General features: G+C 42.4%; 1 protein-coding gene across 1 annotated transcript; it reads right to left on the bottom strand.

Moving 5' to 3' along the window:
• Window positions 1–6,893: 6,893 nt before the first annotated feature.
• LOC308282806 (cytosolic phospholipase A2 gamma-like) lies at window positions 6,894–15,409 on the bottom strand (the record flags this gene model as incomplete). Its single annotated transcript, XM_080723193.1, has 11 exons — window positions 6,894–6,915; window positions 7,186–7,345; window positions 8,067–8,238; window positions 8,355–8,413; window positions 8,965–9,099; window positions 10,110–10,259; window positions 12,144–12,275; window positions 13,057–13,232; window positions 13,572–13,714; window positions 13,886–13,999; window positions 15,185–15,409. 11 exons carry the CDS (start codon window positions 15,407–15,409, stop codon window positions 6,894–6,896), a joined length of 1,488 nt encoding a protein of 495 aa, XP_080579319.1.
• Between the last annotated feature and the right edge of the window lie 2,110 nt (window positions 15,410–17,519).

The following is a 17,519-nucleotide window of genomic DNA, read 5'->3' as shown; positions in this document are numbered from 1 at the left end:
TACATCTGTGCTGAAATGCCTGAAAACTTTGTTCAAGGCCTTGTAGGAAACTAGAGACTATTCATTGAATAATTGATGTGCTTCATTCCTTAGTGAATCGACAAACACACACAAACGCACATGCGCGTGCGCACGCACGCACACACACACACACACACACACACACACACACACACACACACACACACACACACACACACACACACACACATGCACGCAAGTACACTTAACAGCGACAAAATGATTTCATTGTTTTCTTGATGACCTCAGTCATTTACCGGTGCCTAATAGTCTGTGTCATATGTTCTATTCCAGTGCATGTGTCCAGTTCATCGACCTAGCACACACACACACACACACACACATACACACACACACACACACACACACACACACACACACACACACACACACACACACACACACACACACACACACACACACATGTACTGTACAGGCGTGCATACAGCGCGCGCACACTCACAATCAATCTGGGAACCCATTCGGTTAAAAAAAAATCTTTTTTGAGAACATACACTCTCACCTGAGCATTAAATCACATATGCACAATTATATTGGTGTACTGTTCAACATGTAGACACATTGACACAAATTTAAATTTGTAAGGGCATATAAATATACGGTAGGGCACACTTACACGCGTGTGCACACACACACACACACACACACACACACACACACACACACACACGCAGTCCTAGGAGCAAGTTGCTGGTTAATGATTTCCACTCAGCAGGAGTCTGTGTGCGTGTGTGCGTTACAGAAGTAACACAACAAAAAAAGTAGGGCGCCTAGTATATACCCCTGGGGAACACCGGTCAAGGAAACACAGTGGTTTAAATGGTTATACTACCAATAGGATGTGGATAATTAGAAATGTAATTTTCCAGTTTATGTTGTGATGCTCTAGTGTAGCTTATTAATAAACACAAGACAGAAGACTCATCGTCATATTGATTGAGGCCTGTGGCCGCGCATGCTCAGTAACTCTGCAGAAATCACAAAAACGCTAATAAACAACGTATATTTTGGGAAAGTGAAAAACACGCGTTGTGGTTGTGTGCATAATATGCAATTGGTCATGAGGAGAAGCATGCAGGACAGAGAGTGTGACAGCGCCTTTATCCAAAGTCCTTTATATTTGGCCACTTCCACTTTCCGTCTGTAAGTAATCATCCTGCCTGGACTCCCATTATGAGATTATCAGCATCTCAGGAGATTTTCCACTTCCTTTTTGTCAAACCTTTTTTTCCCCTTCTCTATAAACTCCTATCCATCTTGGACCCTCCAATGACCTCAGATTGGAGGCTGGAGAAGTGTGTGTGCATGTGCGTGCGTGTGCGCGCTTGTGTGTGTGTGTGTGTGTGTGTGTGTGTGTGTGTGTGTGTGTTGTGTGTGTGTGTGTGTGTGTGTGTGTGTGTGTGTGTGTGTGCGTGCGTGCGTGCGTGCGTGCGTGCGTGCGTGCGTGCGTGCGTGCGTGCGTGCGTGCGTGCGTGCGTGCGTGCGTGCGTGAGAGAGAGAGAGCGTGTGCGTGCATATGCATGTTTTGGGGAAGAGAGTGCATTGTATCAACCACATTACATCACCACTACCGCTGTTGGAGCTGAAAGCTGATGTCATCATTATGAGACCCAGCTGTGGTTAAAACCCTACTGTGATTACCTCTGAGCCAATCAAGTTAATAACTGCATAATCAATAGCAGGTCATATTGGATGACAACATCTTTTTACAAAACACTGGTACCTGTTATTTCACAAAGCTCATTGCAGTTGACCTTTTACAAAAACTGTATTTTGACTGTAAAATCACTGCTTTTTCCATTTCAGAATCAGCTTTATTGTCACAGATTTACAGAAGTAAAGAAGTGGGCGAAATTAGTTTTTGTGCATCCTTCCCACTAGATCATTATTTTCCATAGAAGAAAGAAAGGGAGGAAAGGAGATCAAACAAGAAAAGCTAAATACAAAATATACAATATATATCTACACATTTACATACCTGAGATAAGATAAAAGCATAGCAGCAGATGTATACCAGTAAGACTCCCTAATCGGGAGATAAGCGACCGTAGGTCACTTATCTCCACAAATAGGGCAACATTTTGTTTTTCCAGGATCTTCCTGATCCATGTTGATGACATGAGTGTAGACATACTGTGTAGTGATTTTTGTGATTTTAGGGCAAAATCTGTAGGAGCAGTGTCCAAAAATGTGTTTTTAAAAATCAGCCTGAAGGTGGCGCTATATGGGACAGATTCATGTTGATGGGATGAGTGTAGACATACTGTGTAGCGATTTGCGTGATTTTAGGGCAAAAACTGTAGGAGCAGTGTCCAAAAATGTGTTTTAAAAATCGGCCTGAAGGTGGCGCTAGAAGAGGGCCATGTGAGAATTGATTGGTGGGGTCTCCGCGTTGCCTTGGCGGACGAATAGGTACCGGCCCCGGCTCTCCCGGACGCTCCTAGCCCGAGTTACGGCATTTTATGTGAGCTGCAGTGGAGGGGGTCCTCCACTGGGGGCGCCGCCACTTTTGCATCCGTTCTGGAGCACCAGGAGTGGGTGGTCCCCAGGAATTCCCCGTGAGCAGCCCCGTTGGGGTGGTCATTTGGTCATTTTTGCACATTTGGTCATTTTTTACACCTGGGGGTCCCCCAGGGACCTGGGGGTCCCTGAAGCTCCGGGGGTCCTTGGAGGTTGTAGTTTGGCAGGTAAGGAGTGTGTGTGCAAAATTTGGCATGGATGGGGGCAACGGTTGTGGAGATATGAGCAGGGCAAAAGTGTGACGTGTGACGTGTGGCGTGTGACGGAGAGACAGACAGACAGACAGACAGACAGACAGACAGACAGCCGGTGGAGGTTTTGGTGGTAAATGCGACCTACGGTCGCAACTAACAGAATCCATATATGACCAAGACAGATGGCCAAGACAGCCCATATCTGTGTGGCTGGTTCTACAGACAGGGATCTCCATATATGGGCATAAAAGGGATTGTATGATCAGATGTCATATACATCATAGGACTTTAACATAACGAATAACTGAGTAAGCATGTTTGGGATCTCATAGCATATCTCCATATACATGGATCTCCATATATGGGTATCAGGGGTCTCCATTTATGGGTAACAGGTCCGATATACATCACTGGCCAGATGGCAAATACATGGCGCTTTTCGACCTTAGGCTTCTTACTGGTATAAATGAAACTACGGTATATAACGTATCTCTTAGCAAAATGCATGTCTCGATGAAGCCGGTCGATTTGACCACACTAATTATCATTATAAATATTTCCTTACAGACCTTGAGAATATAAAGCAGCATCTGGCATCCCTTTCAGTGTTCCCCCTGGGCTCTAACCATGGCCCCTTTTCCACTCTACACCACATCTCTTTACCACAAATAGCCAGTCTTCAAGCTCAATAGACCGTTTGTCAGCCTTCTGATTGGTCCCTGAGACTCCCTGACTGGCCAACCAGAAAAAAACATTCACTTTTTGCTATCGGGGGTGGAGTTTGTGCAGTGGAGAATGTTGCTTCAGCCTTTCAAAAACTGTCCGCAGTGCGCGACACGGAGATCGGCCGGTACGGTGATAGCGACGGCAAGCGTCAAGCGATCTCGCTCATCATAACGAATGAGCTTCAGCAAACTAGTTCACATGTACCTTATCAATGGTCTAAGAGTCACGATTGGGTACATATAATTTAAATCGGCAGAATTACGAAAAGCCAGCCTATTATGTGAGGAGAAACATTCTCTCTGTCCTCTTCCTAGTACCCAAGATGCAATGCGCTTCTCTTTCTATCTCTGATCCAGAGGATTAAACTAATTAAAACATTTATTTTTCGGGGGAAAACTACTGTTTTGCTATGTAATTACTGTACCTTTTTCTTCCCTTTTTATTAATATCACGTAGATGTGTTTTTTGTGGTACTTTATATAGCTGTAATGAGGCTATGAAGGGAAAAAAATCGCATCCACTACCACTATAAAAGAATCTGCAAAGAGGATTCTGTCCCACTGGGATTAAACAAATTAAAACATATATTTTCGGGTAAATCCCCTGTTTTGCAATGTAACTACTGTACCTTTGTCTTCCCTTTTTATTAATATCACCTAGGTGTTTTTCCTTTGGTACTTTATATAGCTGTAATGAGGCTTTGAAGGGAAAAAAAATCCCATCCACCTCCACTATAAAAGCAATCTGCCCAGGGTTAATGTCCCATCATAGTAACAGGGCAGAATGGGGCGGGATTTGCAAAAGGGTTTATTGCATTGCGATGCACTTGTAGATTTGCTATTTTCACTGAATGTCCCCAAATAGACTTTAGGTTTCATGAGGTTAGATGGGGTCATTGATGTAAAACTATGTGATGTGAATATACACTGGGTGAATGCAGATGAAAAAAACATTACTCTGTTTCAGCCCAGAATTACAATCCGCTAGGAAGTCATTTGGAATCTGTATTAAATTATATAATAGAAATAGCCCTCTTGAAGTTAATGAGCTGTGGGAATGTAATCAACGTACATTCTCCATAATCAATGAGTCAGCAGCCACTCACTGATAAATAGGAAAACGATACTGCACCACTGATCAATAATAACCTTTGAATTAGCAATGGGTTGTCATCGAGTAGATTGATCTACAGTCATTAAAATGAATGGTATGACCTCATCTATTGGTGTCCACACTCACATGCATGAACGCACACACACACACACACACACACACACACACACACACACACACACACACACACACACACACACACATGCATAATTCCTCAAATTACTGTAATACTGTATGTTTGCTTGTTCACAAATGTTGTTATTTACAGTATGTATTTTCTTTACTTGTTCACACAAGACACAAATGTAAAATATAGCTGCTAGTAGCTGTAGCTGTCCCGACAATAGGTGGCTAGGTAATTTATTTGATTTATTGTTGGGTTTACTCGAAATATGTGAAGTGCAAAATTTATGTTTTATTTGGGTGACCTTTTGTGTATTTTTGTGGGTGACAGTATTGAGGCCATCTGGTGTTTGGTTGTTGCCATGGTATGGGCATGGTCACATGATGTCAATCAGAGCTGAGTTAGTATATGAGGTGCACCTGCCAAGGTTCAGGGAATCAGAAGTGAAGAACAGAAACACACTGAGGCTGTGTGTAGAGAGGTGCCCTGTCTATGTGAGAAGGGTCTCTTAGGCCGGCTACAGACCTAAAGGCACAAAAACGAGTGCGTGTCGTGTGGGGGAGGCGGGGGGCAGGCACAGCGCAATGCATTCCGGATGGGAGTCGAGTGGTTTGAAGTCGAGTGCGAGTCGTGTGGTGTTGTGTGGTTGCGTCCAACTTGCTCACGACTCGCACTAGACTTCAAACCACTCGACTTCCATCCGCAATGCATTGTGCTGTCTCTGCCCCCCGCCTCCCCCACACAACTCTCACTCAACTTGTGCGTTCCAGTCTGATTGCAGTGTAAAACAAAGATTAAGGCAGAGCCAATAAGGGTATCTACAAGATGAAAAATATAAGAAGAAAGTAACTTAACTCTCCTAAACATATTCAGAGCACTTTTATTGTTTGTTTCTCATTGTTTCTTTGTTTTTGTTTTATTGTTTTTCATCTCATTGCATTGCCCTTTATTGTTGTATAGTTGGTTATTGCATTATTGGTGAAACTATCTTGAATATGTTTCTAATTTATCATGGCTAAAAATGGTTTAGGAGCAGTTACAGTAGCAATATGGGGGGGGGGCGAGGGGCAGATTACACTGTGACATGAGCTTCAGACTGTTTCAGACCGTTTTCAGAGAAGCTCATGTAAGCAATGCAATACAATATGCAAAAAGTAATTTGCCCCCTAATAAAGGAAACTGTAGCACCGTATTTTGAAAGAACACACACAGAAGGTCTGTGTGAGAGGCTAAATGGTTGTACAGACTACAGCCATGGTTTCTAGGAGCTTCCTGGAAGAAGCTAAGCTCCAACAGTTGGCTTTGTCAGGGACCTTTGTCCGGGTCCGGACAAAGGGTCCCGAAGCAGCGAAGCTTACATCTTGGCACAAAACGCTCAAAGTTTGCGCCCAGGGTCACATTGGCCTTCGCGGGACGCTTTATGAAAATGACTAATTGCACCGCTCACTTCACACTAGGTGTGATTTTTATTTTATTTTTATTATTATTGTCAAGTACCACTACTTCTCATGCCTTATTTGTAACTGTACAGTAATTTGCCAGTGTCACAATTAAGGAAATTAGAGAAGACACAAGTCTCTAGACATGTGGGGAATAAGGCACAACTCCCAGCTCTGGGTCCAATGACTTTGATTCAGTCCAGGTGTGACTGCAAAAATCAGCCATCACCAACCCTAGGCTGCAGTCTGTAATCCTGGTCCTCATAACGAAACATCCTGCAACCTGTCAGCTACAGTAGAGCAGGCCTTACTGGAAATACTGTGGACATTGAGGGACCTCTAGTGGCTATGCTTGTGTACCGCATTCAATTCAGTCTGAGGATTGTTTTGGCATTGTAGCTATTTAGTGTGAGGCTAAACCTTTTTCATCTTTCCATTCATGAAGCAAACATCTTTCATATTACAGTATCACATGATTCCCTAGAGATGTACAGGAAAGTACTTTTCTTTCTCATTATCTCAGCCACGCCTGATCAACGACCCGTGGATAAACCCACCTTGATGAATGATTAGTGACAGATTGTTATACCTGGTCTCAGGACAGATTAGATTTACACACGGATTAACATAACATTTTATTAATGTTTTCACATGTACTGTATGTGCGTTTGATATTTATCGATGTTACATTACACATCTCTAACATTTTGAGTCTTGGCATTTTGGCTGTCCAACTCAGTTGGCTGCTGCAGACTTCCTGAAATGTAGAAGAGAAGTAAAGTTTTATATTTTCGTCTATCAAGTTTTATATTTTCATCCATTCTTTCATCTACTATCTCTCACATAAAGCACACATACCGGTATACAAATACACACATGTGCACATACATAATTAGGCCTATGTTCTTTTCAGTGACGTCCTACACCATTGTGCTGCAAAAGCAAAAAAAAAGAATTACACACACACACACACACACACACACACACACACACACACACACACACACACACACACACGCACACACACCCTTTTCGTTGCACAATCCCTTGAAGCTCTTCCAGTATGGTGTTTTTGTTGTTCTTCATGTTGGTTGCAGCTGTCTCCATCAGGAACTCCACCTGCTCTCGAGTATAAGGTAAGGAGATAGCAGAGTACTCCTCCATCCTCTCTTTAATCTCCTCTGCATCTAGATGGGATTAACCAAGACATAATATTAGGGCTGGGACTTTAACTGATTAATTTCTAATAATTCATTACAGAAAAAATAACACCAAAGAACCTTTCTCACTGGATGAGTTTCAGGCGTACCGATCAAACAACAAACCCCAGTGCGCGCAGTGGGAGAAGAAGCCGATCAGGCCGCTTTGCTTGGTCCAGTGAATGGGAAATGTATATATATTTATATATACCAAAATGCATTTTTTTGGTATATATATTTTTTTTGACTTTTTATGCCTTTATTTGATAGGACAGTAGACTGACAGGAAACAGGGAGAGAGATGGGGGATGACGTGGCAAAGGTTGTCTGGATCAGGAATCGAACCGGCGACGCCAGCAGGCATCAAAGCCCAGTATGTGGTATGCGCCTTGACCACCAGGCCAGCGGGCGCCCCACCAAAATGCGTTTTAATAAGAAAGGTCAAATATTTATATGCGATTAAACATGATGTATTTTTTTAATCGAGTCCCAGCCCTACAAAATCCTTTTTTTTTTAAATTATATTTAATTCAACATTGGAGTCCCTATCTTGGGCATGTCTAGTTAGATGGAGTGTTATAGTTCACTTCCCTTTCAGCCAAACATCTGGTCAGTGTCCATGACCATGAACAAAAACATGGACAGCCTAACTGCCATACTGCCAAACATGATGAATGTTTGCCTTCGATATGAATGTAAAGCATCACACCTTTACAATTCTTTCTGTTGAAGAGAGGCATGTAGATGATGGTGGGTTGGTCTTGTTCTCCCCGTAAGACATAGTAGTCATTGGGCCAGTCTTTTTCCTCCAGGATCCAGCTTTTTATCTCTGGGAAAGGTTTCTTCAGCTTGGCAGCGTAGTCTCTGGCCTCAGTCAGGCTCTGGCGGGACAGTGGAACAATGTTAAAGAACTCGGAAATCAGTCACAATCATGGCCATAAAAAGCAGTAAGTTAACAACGACTGTAAGCAACCGATCTCACACAAACACTCCTCACCCTGAAGGCTTCACCAGAGCAGTAGTCCATTGCAATGATGAGGTCAACGTGTCTCTTGTCTCCCAGGAAAGGAGGGTAAGGCATGCAAAGCATCGAGGAAGCATCCATCAGATGGATGTGCTTTTTAGACCTGAGACAGGATGGCACTGCAAAATCTGCCCTTCTTTCTTCTGATTGAAGTAAATTGAAATGAAATTGAATTAACCATTGGAGTACAATTACATCATGTTAATACAGTAGCCTAAACCTTAGTGGGAGGGTTATGAAACTCACCTGGGTATCTGTACAGGAAGTTTTCAGTTGTTCCCCACTCCCATTTTCCAATCACAGGGAAGAGTTTTTTGACTGACCAATTGACTGAAAAAAGAAAAAAGAAAAGACCTGTTGTACTGTCATGATTAGCATCACTGTAAGCGTTAGTATTAGCTGTACACTGTGATACAATGGTTCTCAAAATGGATTTCATGGAGTCTCAGGGGTCTAAATTGACCCTCACAAGTCTGTAACTTTGACAGTGTACAAATGGAACCCCGTTTGGTTCCATTTGTACACTGTCAAAGTCGAGAATTTCAAATGTCAAAGTTTGAGAACGACTGCTGTGGACACTGACCCAAGTCTTTGAATGGTCCTTCCTCCAGGCCCTGGCTCCAGTCTTCAATGGGTTGGATTATTGCTGCGCTCCAGCTATCAAATAGTTTCTTCCTCTGTTGTGGGCTCCTCTTCCCAAACTGGATGGAAACACGGTCTAAGGAAGACATGGAACTTGTGAGTCACAGTAAGGGAGAGGAAACTGCAGATGAGGAGAACCTTTTCCCAGAGTTGGAACTCGGAAAGCCTAATTGATATAAGACTGTGTCAACACATTGACTTGTAGGCTACTGTTCTGTTAATGACAAGCTGTTGTACAAGGGTTGTGTCAAGGGACGGGCTGGGTGTGGAGGAGGACTTTAGAGATGAAATTCAGAGGCATCATTTTAATGCCTGAACCCTCCGTATTAATTGGATGTTTATCTTTTCTAGAATGTGGGAGGATTGATCTCATTTAATTGTGAAATGTAAAATAGTTTTTTACGGAAAAGTGCCCCTGCATGGAGCATTTTTATTTTATTTTTTTATTGATATGCTCTATGTGAGAATATTATGTTTATTGTGACCGCCAGGTCGCATTTACTATCAAAACCTCCACCGGCTGTCCGTCCGTCAGTCAGTCAGTCAGTCAATCAGTCACACGTCACACGTCACACTTTTGCCCTGCTCATATCTCCGCAACCGTTGCCCCGATCCATGCCAAATTTTGCACACACACTCCTTGCCTGCCAAACCACAACCATCAATTCTCACATGGCCCTCTTCTAGCGCCACCATGAGGCCGATTCTTGCAAAACACATTTTTGGACACTGCTCCTACAATTTTTGCCCTAAAATCACGCAAATTGGTACACAGTATGTCTACACTCATTTCATCAACATGGATCTGTCCCATATAGCGCCACCATCAGGCCGATTTTTTCAAGCACATTTTTGGACACTGCTCCTACACATTTTGGCCTAAAATCACGCTGCGACCTGACGGTCGCTTATCTCCCGATTAGGGAGTCTTACTGGTTATTATATTATGTATTTGTGGCAATATAGGCCTATAAACATTAAAAGCACATTTTTTTTCCTAAAATCTTTATTATTATTATTATTATTGTTTTAAATAGATCTGCAAGCACATGCTGTGAGCTTGTAGGTCAACATCATCATCAGTACCTTTGAATGTTTCCTCCGAGCTGTCCAGTTTGGACTGAACGGTGGGATCAACCATCTTCTTTTCTCTCATAATGTGCGTCAGTTTAGCCACAGTGTATTGCACACGCAGGAACAAATTAGTGGCCTCTGACGCGATGTCCTTATTTGCCGCTGAAATTTGAAAAATACAAATACTCAAGCAACACACGGTAGAGAGAGGCCCAAATACTATACTCATAAACATACACAGATTACACACACCGTATAACCACATGCCATCATCTATTTTGTTAATAGTGTTAGTATATCTACTGTACTATCAGTAGTAGCAGATTCTATACTTGTAGTAGTAGTAGCAGTAGTAATAGTTATAGTAGTTGTAGAAGTACCATCCATCCAGAGAAGTGCCAGGTCCAGTAAGTTATCATCATCAGTCAACGTCCAGCCCACTGCATCTACACACACACACACACACACACACACACACACACACACACACACACACACACACACACACACACACACACACACACACATACACACACACACACACACACACACACACACACACACACACACACACACACACACACACACACACATTTAATCATAGTGCACAGTCAGAAACCATGCTGTTTATACAGTAAATATATTCAAACCTTCTTTTTAGGAGCGGACAGGAGAGGAGAGAGCACACACAGTGGTGTAAAACTTCTTACCTTTAAGTTCTTCCGGCATTTTACTGATCAAGTTTTGTTTGTCAGCCAAAACACTTCCCATAATACCTGCTCAAGAAAAGAAAACACAAGAGGTTTATTGTATACTGAGAATAAGAGCTGTTCCCTGCATTGTAATTTTTTGTGCTGACAGCTTTGCATCCAGAACAACACTGTTGTGTTTACAGGACAAGGAGCTCCAGAGCGGAGCAGAGGGTCATTTAACAGAGACCCAGCAGAAGCTAGGTGATTGTAGGCAGGTGCGCCTGGTGTACATCTTGGTTTTGTTCTTTTGGAAATTGCCCACTTGTCACCTATTGAACGCCTGTCCACACACATACTGTAAGGGGGTCCCTTCTTTTGTGATCCTTCCTGAATTATTTTCCTCTTCTTTCCCCTTCAAGTTTTTTACTTGGGACTTGGGGTTTTTTACTTTCTTTTGTTAAATGTATCTCTGTAAAGCCTGTTGAGATTTGACATCTTTGGTGGTGATAAGTGGGGCCAATGGGGTTATCTGTTGTTCTCTGTCCACATGTCTCTGTCCACTCCTCTAACCTCTACTTCTACAGTATAGGTATTTATCAGGGGCCTGTGAAGTTTCATCCATGACGCTTACAATGAGGTGAGCAGGTACTGTATAGGGAGGTTTAGCGTGCCCGCATTGTGTATCAGGAGGACACATGACTGCAGCAACCTCTCTGTTGGGACAGTCACTGTAAACACTATAGGCTGGAGCTGTCACCACAAGCCTGGGTTGCTCTTAACGCATTCGTAAACAGTGATACCACCATACTGACGGAGCTCCACAGGCTGTGCAGGGAAAAATATACAAGTGTGAAGATAAGAGGTACATTGCGACTGACTCTGTGTGTGTGCGTGTGTGTGCGTGTGTGTGTGTGTGTGTGTGTGTGTGTGTGTGTGTGTGTGTGTGTGTGTGTGTGTGTGTGTGTGTGTGTGTGTGTGCGCGCGCGCGTCAGGGTCAGGGCTTTTGCATTGTGCTGATTAGAGAAAGACAGTGGGTCAGCGAGATGCCAATGGGCTCAGGCTGACAATGGCTCTCTGGTTGATGTGTGCACTGCAGTTCAGTGATTGGTGGCAATGGAACAGAGTATATGCAGGCGTTTTTGTGGTTTTGGTGTTGCTTTTTGCTGGGCTTGTGTGTTTGTTTCAGCATAGTGTCCCATTTTCTTCTTTTTTAAGCCATTTCACAACAGTGGGGACGCAGCCAGAGAGGTTATGGCAATATTTGGAGGTCCTTGGCATGCGAGCGCAGTACCCTGAGCCTCCAGTCAGAGCGCTGTTCCTCTACTATACTGGACTGCCACGTTTGAACACGTACCTTGTAACCTGACCATGTCCATCTCTGTTGTTTGATTGCGCTCATGAAGCCTGGAGCCCAGATTAGATGTGTTGACAAACAGATCTAAATCTGTGAATCCAGACTCATGGGGAGTGAACTCAAACCACCTAGCTGTGTGTGAGAGAGAGAGAGAGAGAGAGAGAGAGAGAGAGAGAGAGAGAGAGAGAATGAGTGAGTTATGGATTCAAAAGTTAAGTTAATTAGAATTTCTATGTGCATAAGTGTGGCGGAGAGAGTTGCAGCCCCAGCCTGAAGCCTCAAAAGTCTAGTATCTGCCCTCGTTCCATAGGGATATCCCTTTGGAGTAATGGTTAAGATATTGGACTTTCACACGGGAGACCCGGGTTCGAAGCCGGGTGGGGAGGTTCGGATCACCTCTGTTACATATACTGTAACTGTATTTTACATGTATAGCTGTGTGCGTGTACCTTTCAAAGGACCATAGTTGTTGCAGTTTTTGTCTATTGCGTTGTATACAGGGTAGGGATTGACAGCGGGTCTTTCTGCCTCCTTGGAAAGGAACCGCACATCCATCTAAAAGGTTGTAGAATACATATTTCTTAATTGTACTGACTAAAAATTGCTTTGTTGCATACATACATGCGTACTGTAAATATATTTCATACTGCATGCAAGCTTGCATAATATGCATACATTACATACTGTGTATGCATACAGTAGGCCCACATACGTACATACATACTGTACGTATATATACCGGTACATATAGATGGACAGACAGACAGACAGACAGACAGACAGACAGACAGACAGACTGACTGACTGACTGACTGACTGACTGACTGACTGACTGACTGACTGACTGACTGACTGACTGACTGACTGACTGACTGACTGACTGACTGTCTGTCTGTTACCTTTTTCATGATACCAACAGAGGTCATGACCGCCCAGATATCTGTGAGAGAGAAGTCTTCCTCCTGGGCCCTCTTTGCCAGCCAGGATATAGCCTCTTCTGAGCCCACCAGAGTAGCCCACAGACTAGACACTGTGCTGTACTTGTTCCTACTACTCCACATGGGATCACTGTACAGAGACGCCATCGACCTTGGAGGCAGAGGGACAGGACGGACAGGCAGACAGACATGGGGAGAGGGAGGGGGAGAGAGACAAAAACATGATGCTACTGTAGATGTTACAGAAACATAGGGTCTAAAATCCTTCATTATATGGTGTCACTCGCCGGAAATGAGTTACAAATTTACAAGACTTACAGTACTGTAGAAAGCGCCAGATTTTAAAGTGCAGGTGCTGTGTTGAATTCAAATATCCTGTGTCAGGTTTTGTGTGTTATTATATTTCAACTTTAGGAGTTGAGTTTACACCAAGATCGGGTAATGCATAGCTCAGGTTTATTAAAAGTTTATTAGTGCGTTATATTCTCACCAGCTGGACCCACACTGTCCACCCAGGTAGAGCAGCGTGTCCAGCAAACCGTCTGTCTTCATCTGACTGAGAGAACCCATCAGAGACACTGCTGCTCTCTCAAAGCCTGCTGACCCCAGCAGAGCTACATGAGGGACAGAATCCTAGACAGACAGACAATGAGTAACGAAGACGGAGTTACAAAGATAGCAAAACAGAGATACAGGCAAAGACAAAGACAGATAGTGGGAGAGAGATAGAGATATTTACTGTGACAGCTATGGTTCTTTTGTCTATGATGATGACTATAAACTATTCACTGTATTGATTCATACCAGTGTGCAGTTGATATCCAGCAGGTTGTTGAGAGCCTCCAGAACTATCTCTTTTCTCTCCACAATATACTGCTGTTCTCCAACAGACAGAGCCTTAGAGCGCCGCACCTGGTTCTGTGAAACACACGCAATATATGTACATTATAGACTATCCATTTATATCACAATTTAGCCACTTAAACCATCTAGTCTTAGTAAAACTGACTTGTCCTCATACATGTACATACATTACATTTTTGATCAATCTAAATCTAAAACATAATTATTACTGAATCCTTCATTTTCAACTTCAACTTTGGCTTTATTGTCATTTAACTTTTTCTCTGCCATTTTAAACATAGCTGTAGTAAGCAGCTGCCAAATTGTCGTTACCTTTTAGCGTGGGCACGCGCACGCATCGTGCACAATCTGTGCGCGACTCATCTAGTAGACGTGTAGACTCGGTGACAAGCTTTCGAATACAAAAAACCCCATTGAAAAAGACATATCCGTTGCCACGCTGTATCTCTGCTTATCAGCCAGTGTTTACATGAAAAAGCATTGAAAAAAGCCAACTGTGCGCTATGGTAACACGTGGACACGTTCGCGCACAAAACGCACGATATGTGCGGGGATCATAATCCAGGCGTGTAGAGACTGGATCAAAGTTTCCAAACGCAAAAATCCGATTGAAAAACGAGCGTTCCGTCGCCGAGTAGCTTTCTCTTTTGTTACACAGTAAACCAATGGAGGCGGGACTATGGCCCAGGCTCAGACTGGATACGGAAAGCTGGATCCGGTCCAGACCGGAAATGACCGGATACAGTTAGGGGGGCGGGCCTAAAGAGCCAGAATCAGCGAAAATCTGCGCTAATACTTTTAATCCTTTCATACTGATTAAAGCTAATTAAACTTTACGGGCTCTACGGGCATGGCAGCGCGGTACAGCGGGAAATCTACGGTCTCTACGGGGATCGCGAGGGTTAACAAAGGAGTGGTTGAAATTAATTGGTGCAAGCTTCCTATGATTGCAGTTACAGTACATTGTCAAATTAAGAATAAAAACTAAAGAGTAGCGAGTATAAAGTAAATATAATAATAAAGGCAAAAGAATGGTGATATTTATGTGGTCAAATATATAGTGTTCCACCTCAGGCTATAAAAATATTGTGCAAAATATCAATACAAATGTACCTGTGGGTGCAACACAGTGCAGGTAAAAAGAAAACAGAAGAGAACAGGATACAGTGAAAAGTGCAGCAGGTAAGAATCCGTTGCTGCTTTTGCATGAGAATCCCTCTTCACTCTTGCGTCTCTCACCTTGCGAGTGGTTGCTGAAATCCTCCTGGGGTCTCTTGATGTCTTCTCCACTGGCGTGTGAGAGCTCAAAGACGTCCTGTCAATCTTCACAGCAAGTGTTGAAGTCTCTTTCATTTCAGCAGCCACAGGACGTGTTGAATCCTCCAGTAAGACTGCCTCTGTCGCTGGAGTGAATTCTAGCGTCCCCTCTATGGGCACCGTGATCTGTCCCAGAAGTCCTGTCATCAGAAGACAAAGAATCGCCAACCTGATCACCCAGCTGCTACTCCTGCAATGCATTGTTATGGATGATGGAACAACTCAGAGAAGTTTGCAGTTATTGCAAGAAAAACTAGTTAAATTAGTTTACACGACCAACTCAGAGTTTAACTTGGTTTATTTCATCCATACGGCTCTTTCAGTGTTTGCTGGATAACACATATACCTTCTCTTTTATACACAACACCAGTAGTTGGATTAACAATGACGTGATACATAAAGTAGATAGTGATATGTCAGAGTGTAGTTGGTACAGTACAGTACAGTACAGTACATCTTTCCTCAGTACGTGTGTGAATGCCTGTGATATAATTTGTTGGTGATATTAGTTATCTACACAGCTAAGTACGGTTGTAGCCTACTGTCAACAGTGTGCTTTTGGGAATGCAATCATATCCTTTTGACCCTGGAGTTACCAGCAAGCATGGTCAAAGCAGTGCTTGGAATCAAACTGGCAACTCTGTCACTCTCCAGATGTCTCTTGGAATTTGATGTTGGCCAAAGGTCAATGTCACAATGCAAGTTCAATGTTTTGCGCTATGTTTGGGGTCAATATTTTGAATGACCTTAACAGAGATTGTAAAGCATCCTGACTTGAGTAGAGTGCAATAGATTTGTGCACAATAAAATCCTCAGTGATATAGTTTAACTCTGACTGTGTAAAAAATTACCCAGATTTGAGAATAAAGACTGACCCATATGGACCAGTAAGGTCCTTTGAACCTCAGGATTTTGAACTGCATTAAGTGCCTGTAAAGTTTACTGGCACTTACTTAAGGGGAGACATGGCAGGTGAAAACATGTAAAAAATCAAAATGTAAAAAAATGAGATTTTTTACTATTTTGCTTCCTAAACATGCCTTCTTTCAAACAAATGCAAAATTAACGTTCAAAATACACATATAGATGTTCATTTCATACGTGAAAGTGCCGAGTTAACAGCATTTGTTTTCATACATATTTTACAAAATATAGATATATATAGACAATAAAAAATAAATAAAAGATGAATCAAAGAAACATGGCCCCCTCACGTATTAGGAGGACAGTATGAGTCACCAGAACCGAGGACAGGTGTTTTTGAGGAATCTAACATGATTAAAATGGAGTTTGTATAGGATGGGGGTGTGTCCAATCTTTAAAGGCCGTTTCCCAAAATGTGTTTTTCCTCCTACTTAGGTACATAAATCTCCACTTCAGTTGCACCCACATACACCAAACCTTCCAGTTTTATTCTTATCTATATCCTGAAGATATTTACAGAGGGGTTTGTTGATATATCATTCATAGCCTGATTTACATCACATTTTATCACTAAAAACATGGCGAAAATGTTTTTTTTATGACTGTTGACACTATTTTATGATTTATGGAGTGATAAAAAGAGATATCTAAAATCCCCTCTGTAATTTGTTTTGTCTCTAATATGTCAAGAAAGGGAAACATTAGTTTTGAACCTGGCATTATCCAATCTTCAGATTTATGTACCTGAAAAGTATGCAAATTGGGCATTATTAGCGCATATAGTGCCTCATTTGCATATCTAAACATATCGTTTCAGAAAACTTGTAATTCAAAAATTCTTAGTCTTGATGTAAGTAATCAACTGGAAAAGTTTCATTGTTGTAGCTATTAGTTATTTTTTTTACCCTATTCACCTGTAGTGTCTCGCCTTAATGCAGTTCAAAAAGTAAAGGATGTTTGTCCTGACTTGTCACACTGACTGAGAAGGGAGTTTTTTTACAGTTTGAATCTTAGGTAATCCCATTGAGCAACATCGTGTACTCGATGTTTCCAACAGGAAGTTACCATTACTCAAACATACAGTATGTTTGGCTTCTGCACAGAATATTGAATTACAGTACTGAATTATTTTAGAATACAGAGGTTCGGGGACTGTGTGATGATATTTAGCCTATGATTGATAGAGTGATTGATTGGTTGCCGTGTCTGTTATATTGTGTATCTAATCAAATGATTGTTAGATAAGTGCAATGCAAACAAGCCGTCCTCCTCAAATGTCAGAAAACTGGTCCACCCACAACTCGTGATGCATGTGGTAAAAATGTGAGAAAGG

Source organism: Nannobrachium achirus (genome assembly GCF_963921795.1).
Source record: "Nannobrachium achirus genome assembly, chromosome: 4".
In the NCBI taxonomy this organism is placed as follows: domain Eukaryota; kingdom Metazoa; phylum Chordata; class Actinopteri; order Myctophiformes; family Myctophidae; genus Nannobrachium; species Nannobrachium achirus.
The sequence above is the reverse complement of the archived record's forward strand: the minus strand, read 5'-3'. Positions and strand labels throughout refer to the sequence as shown.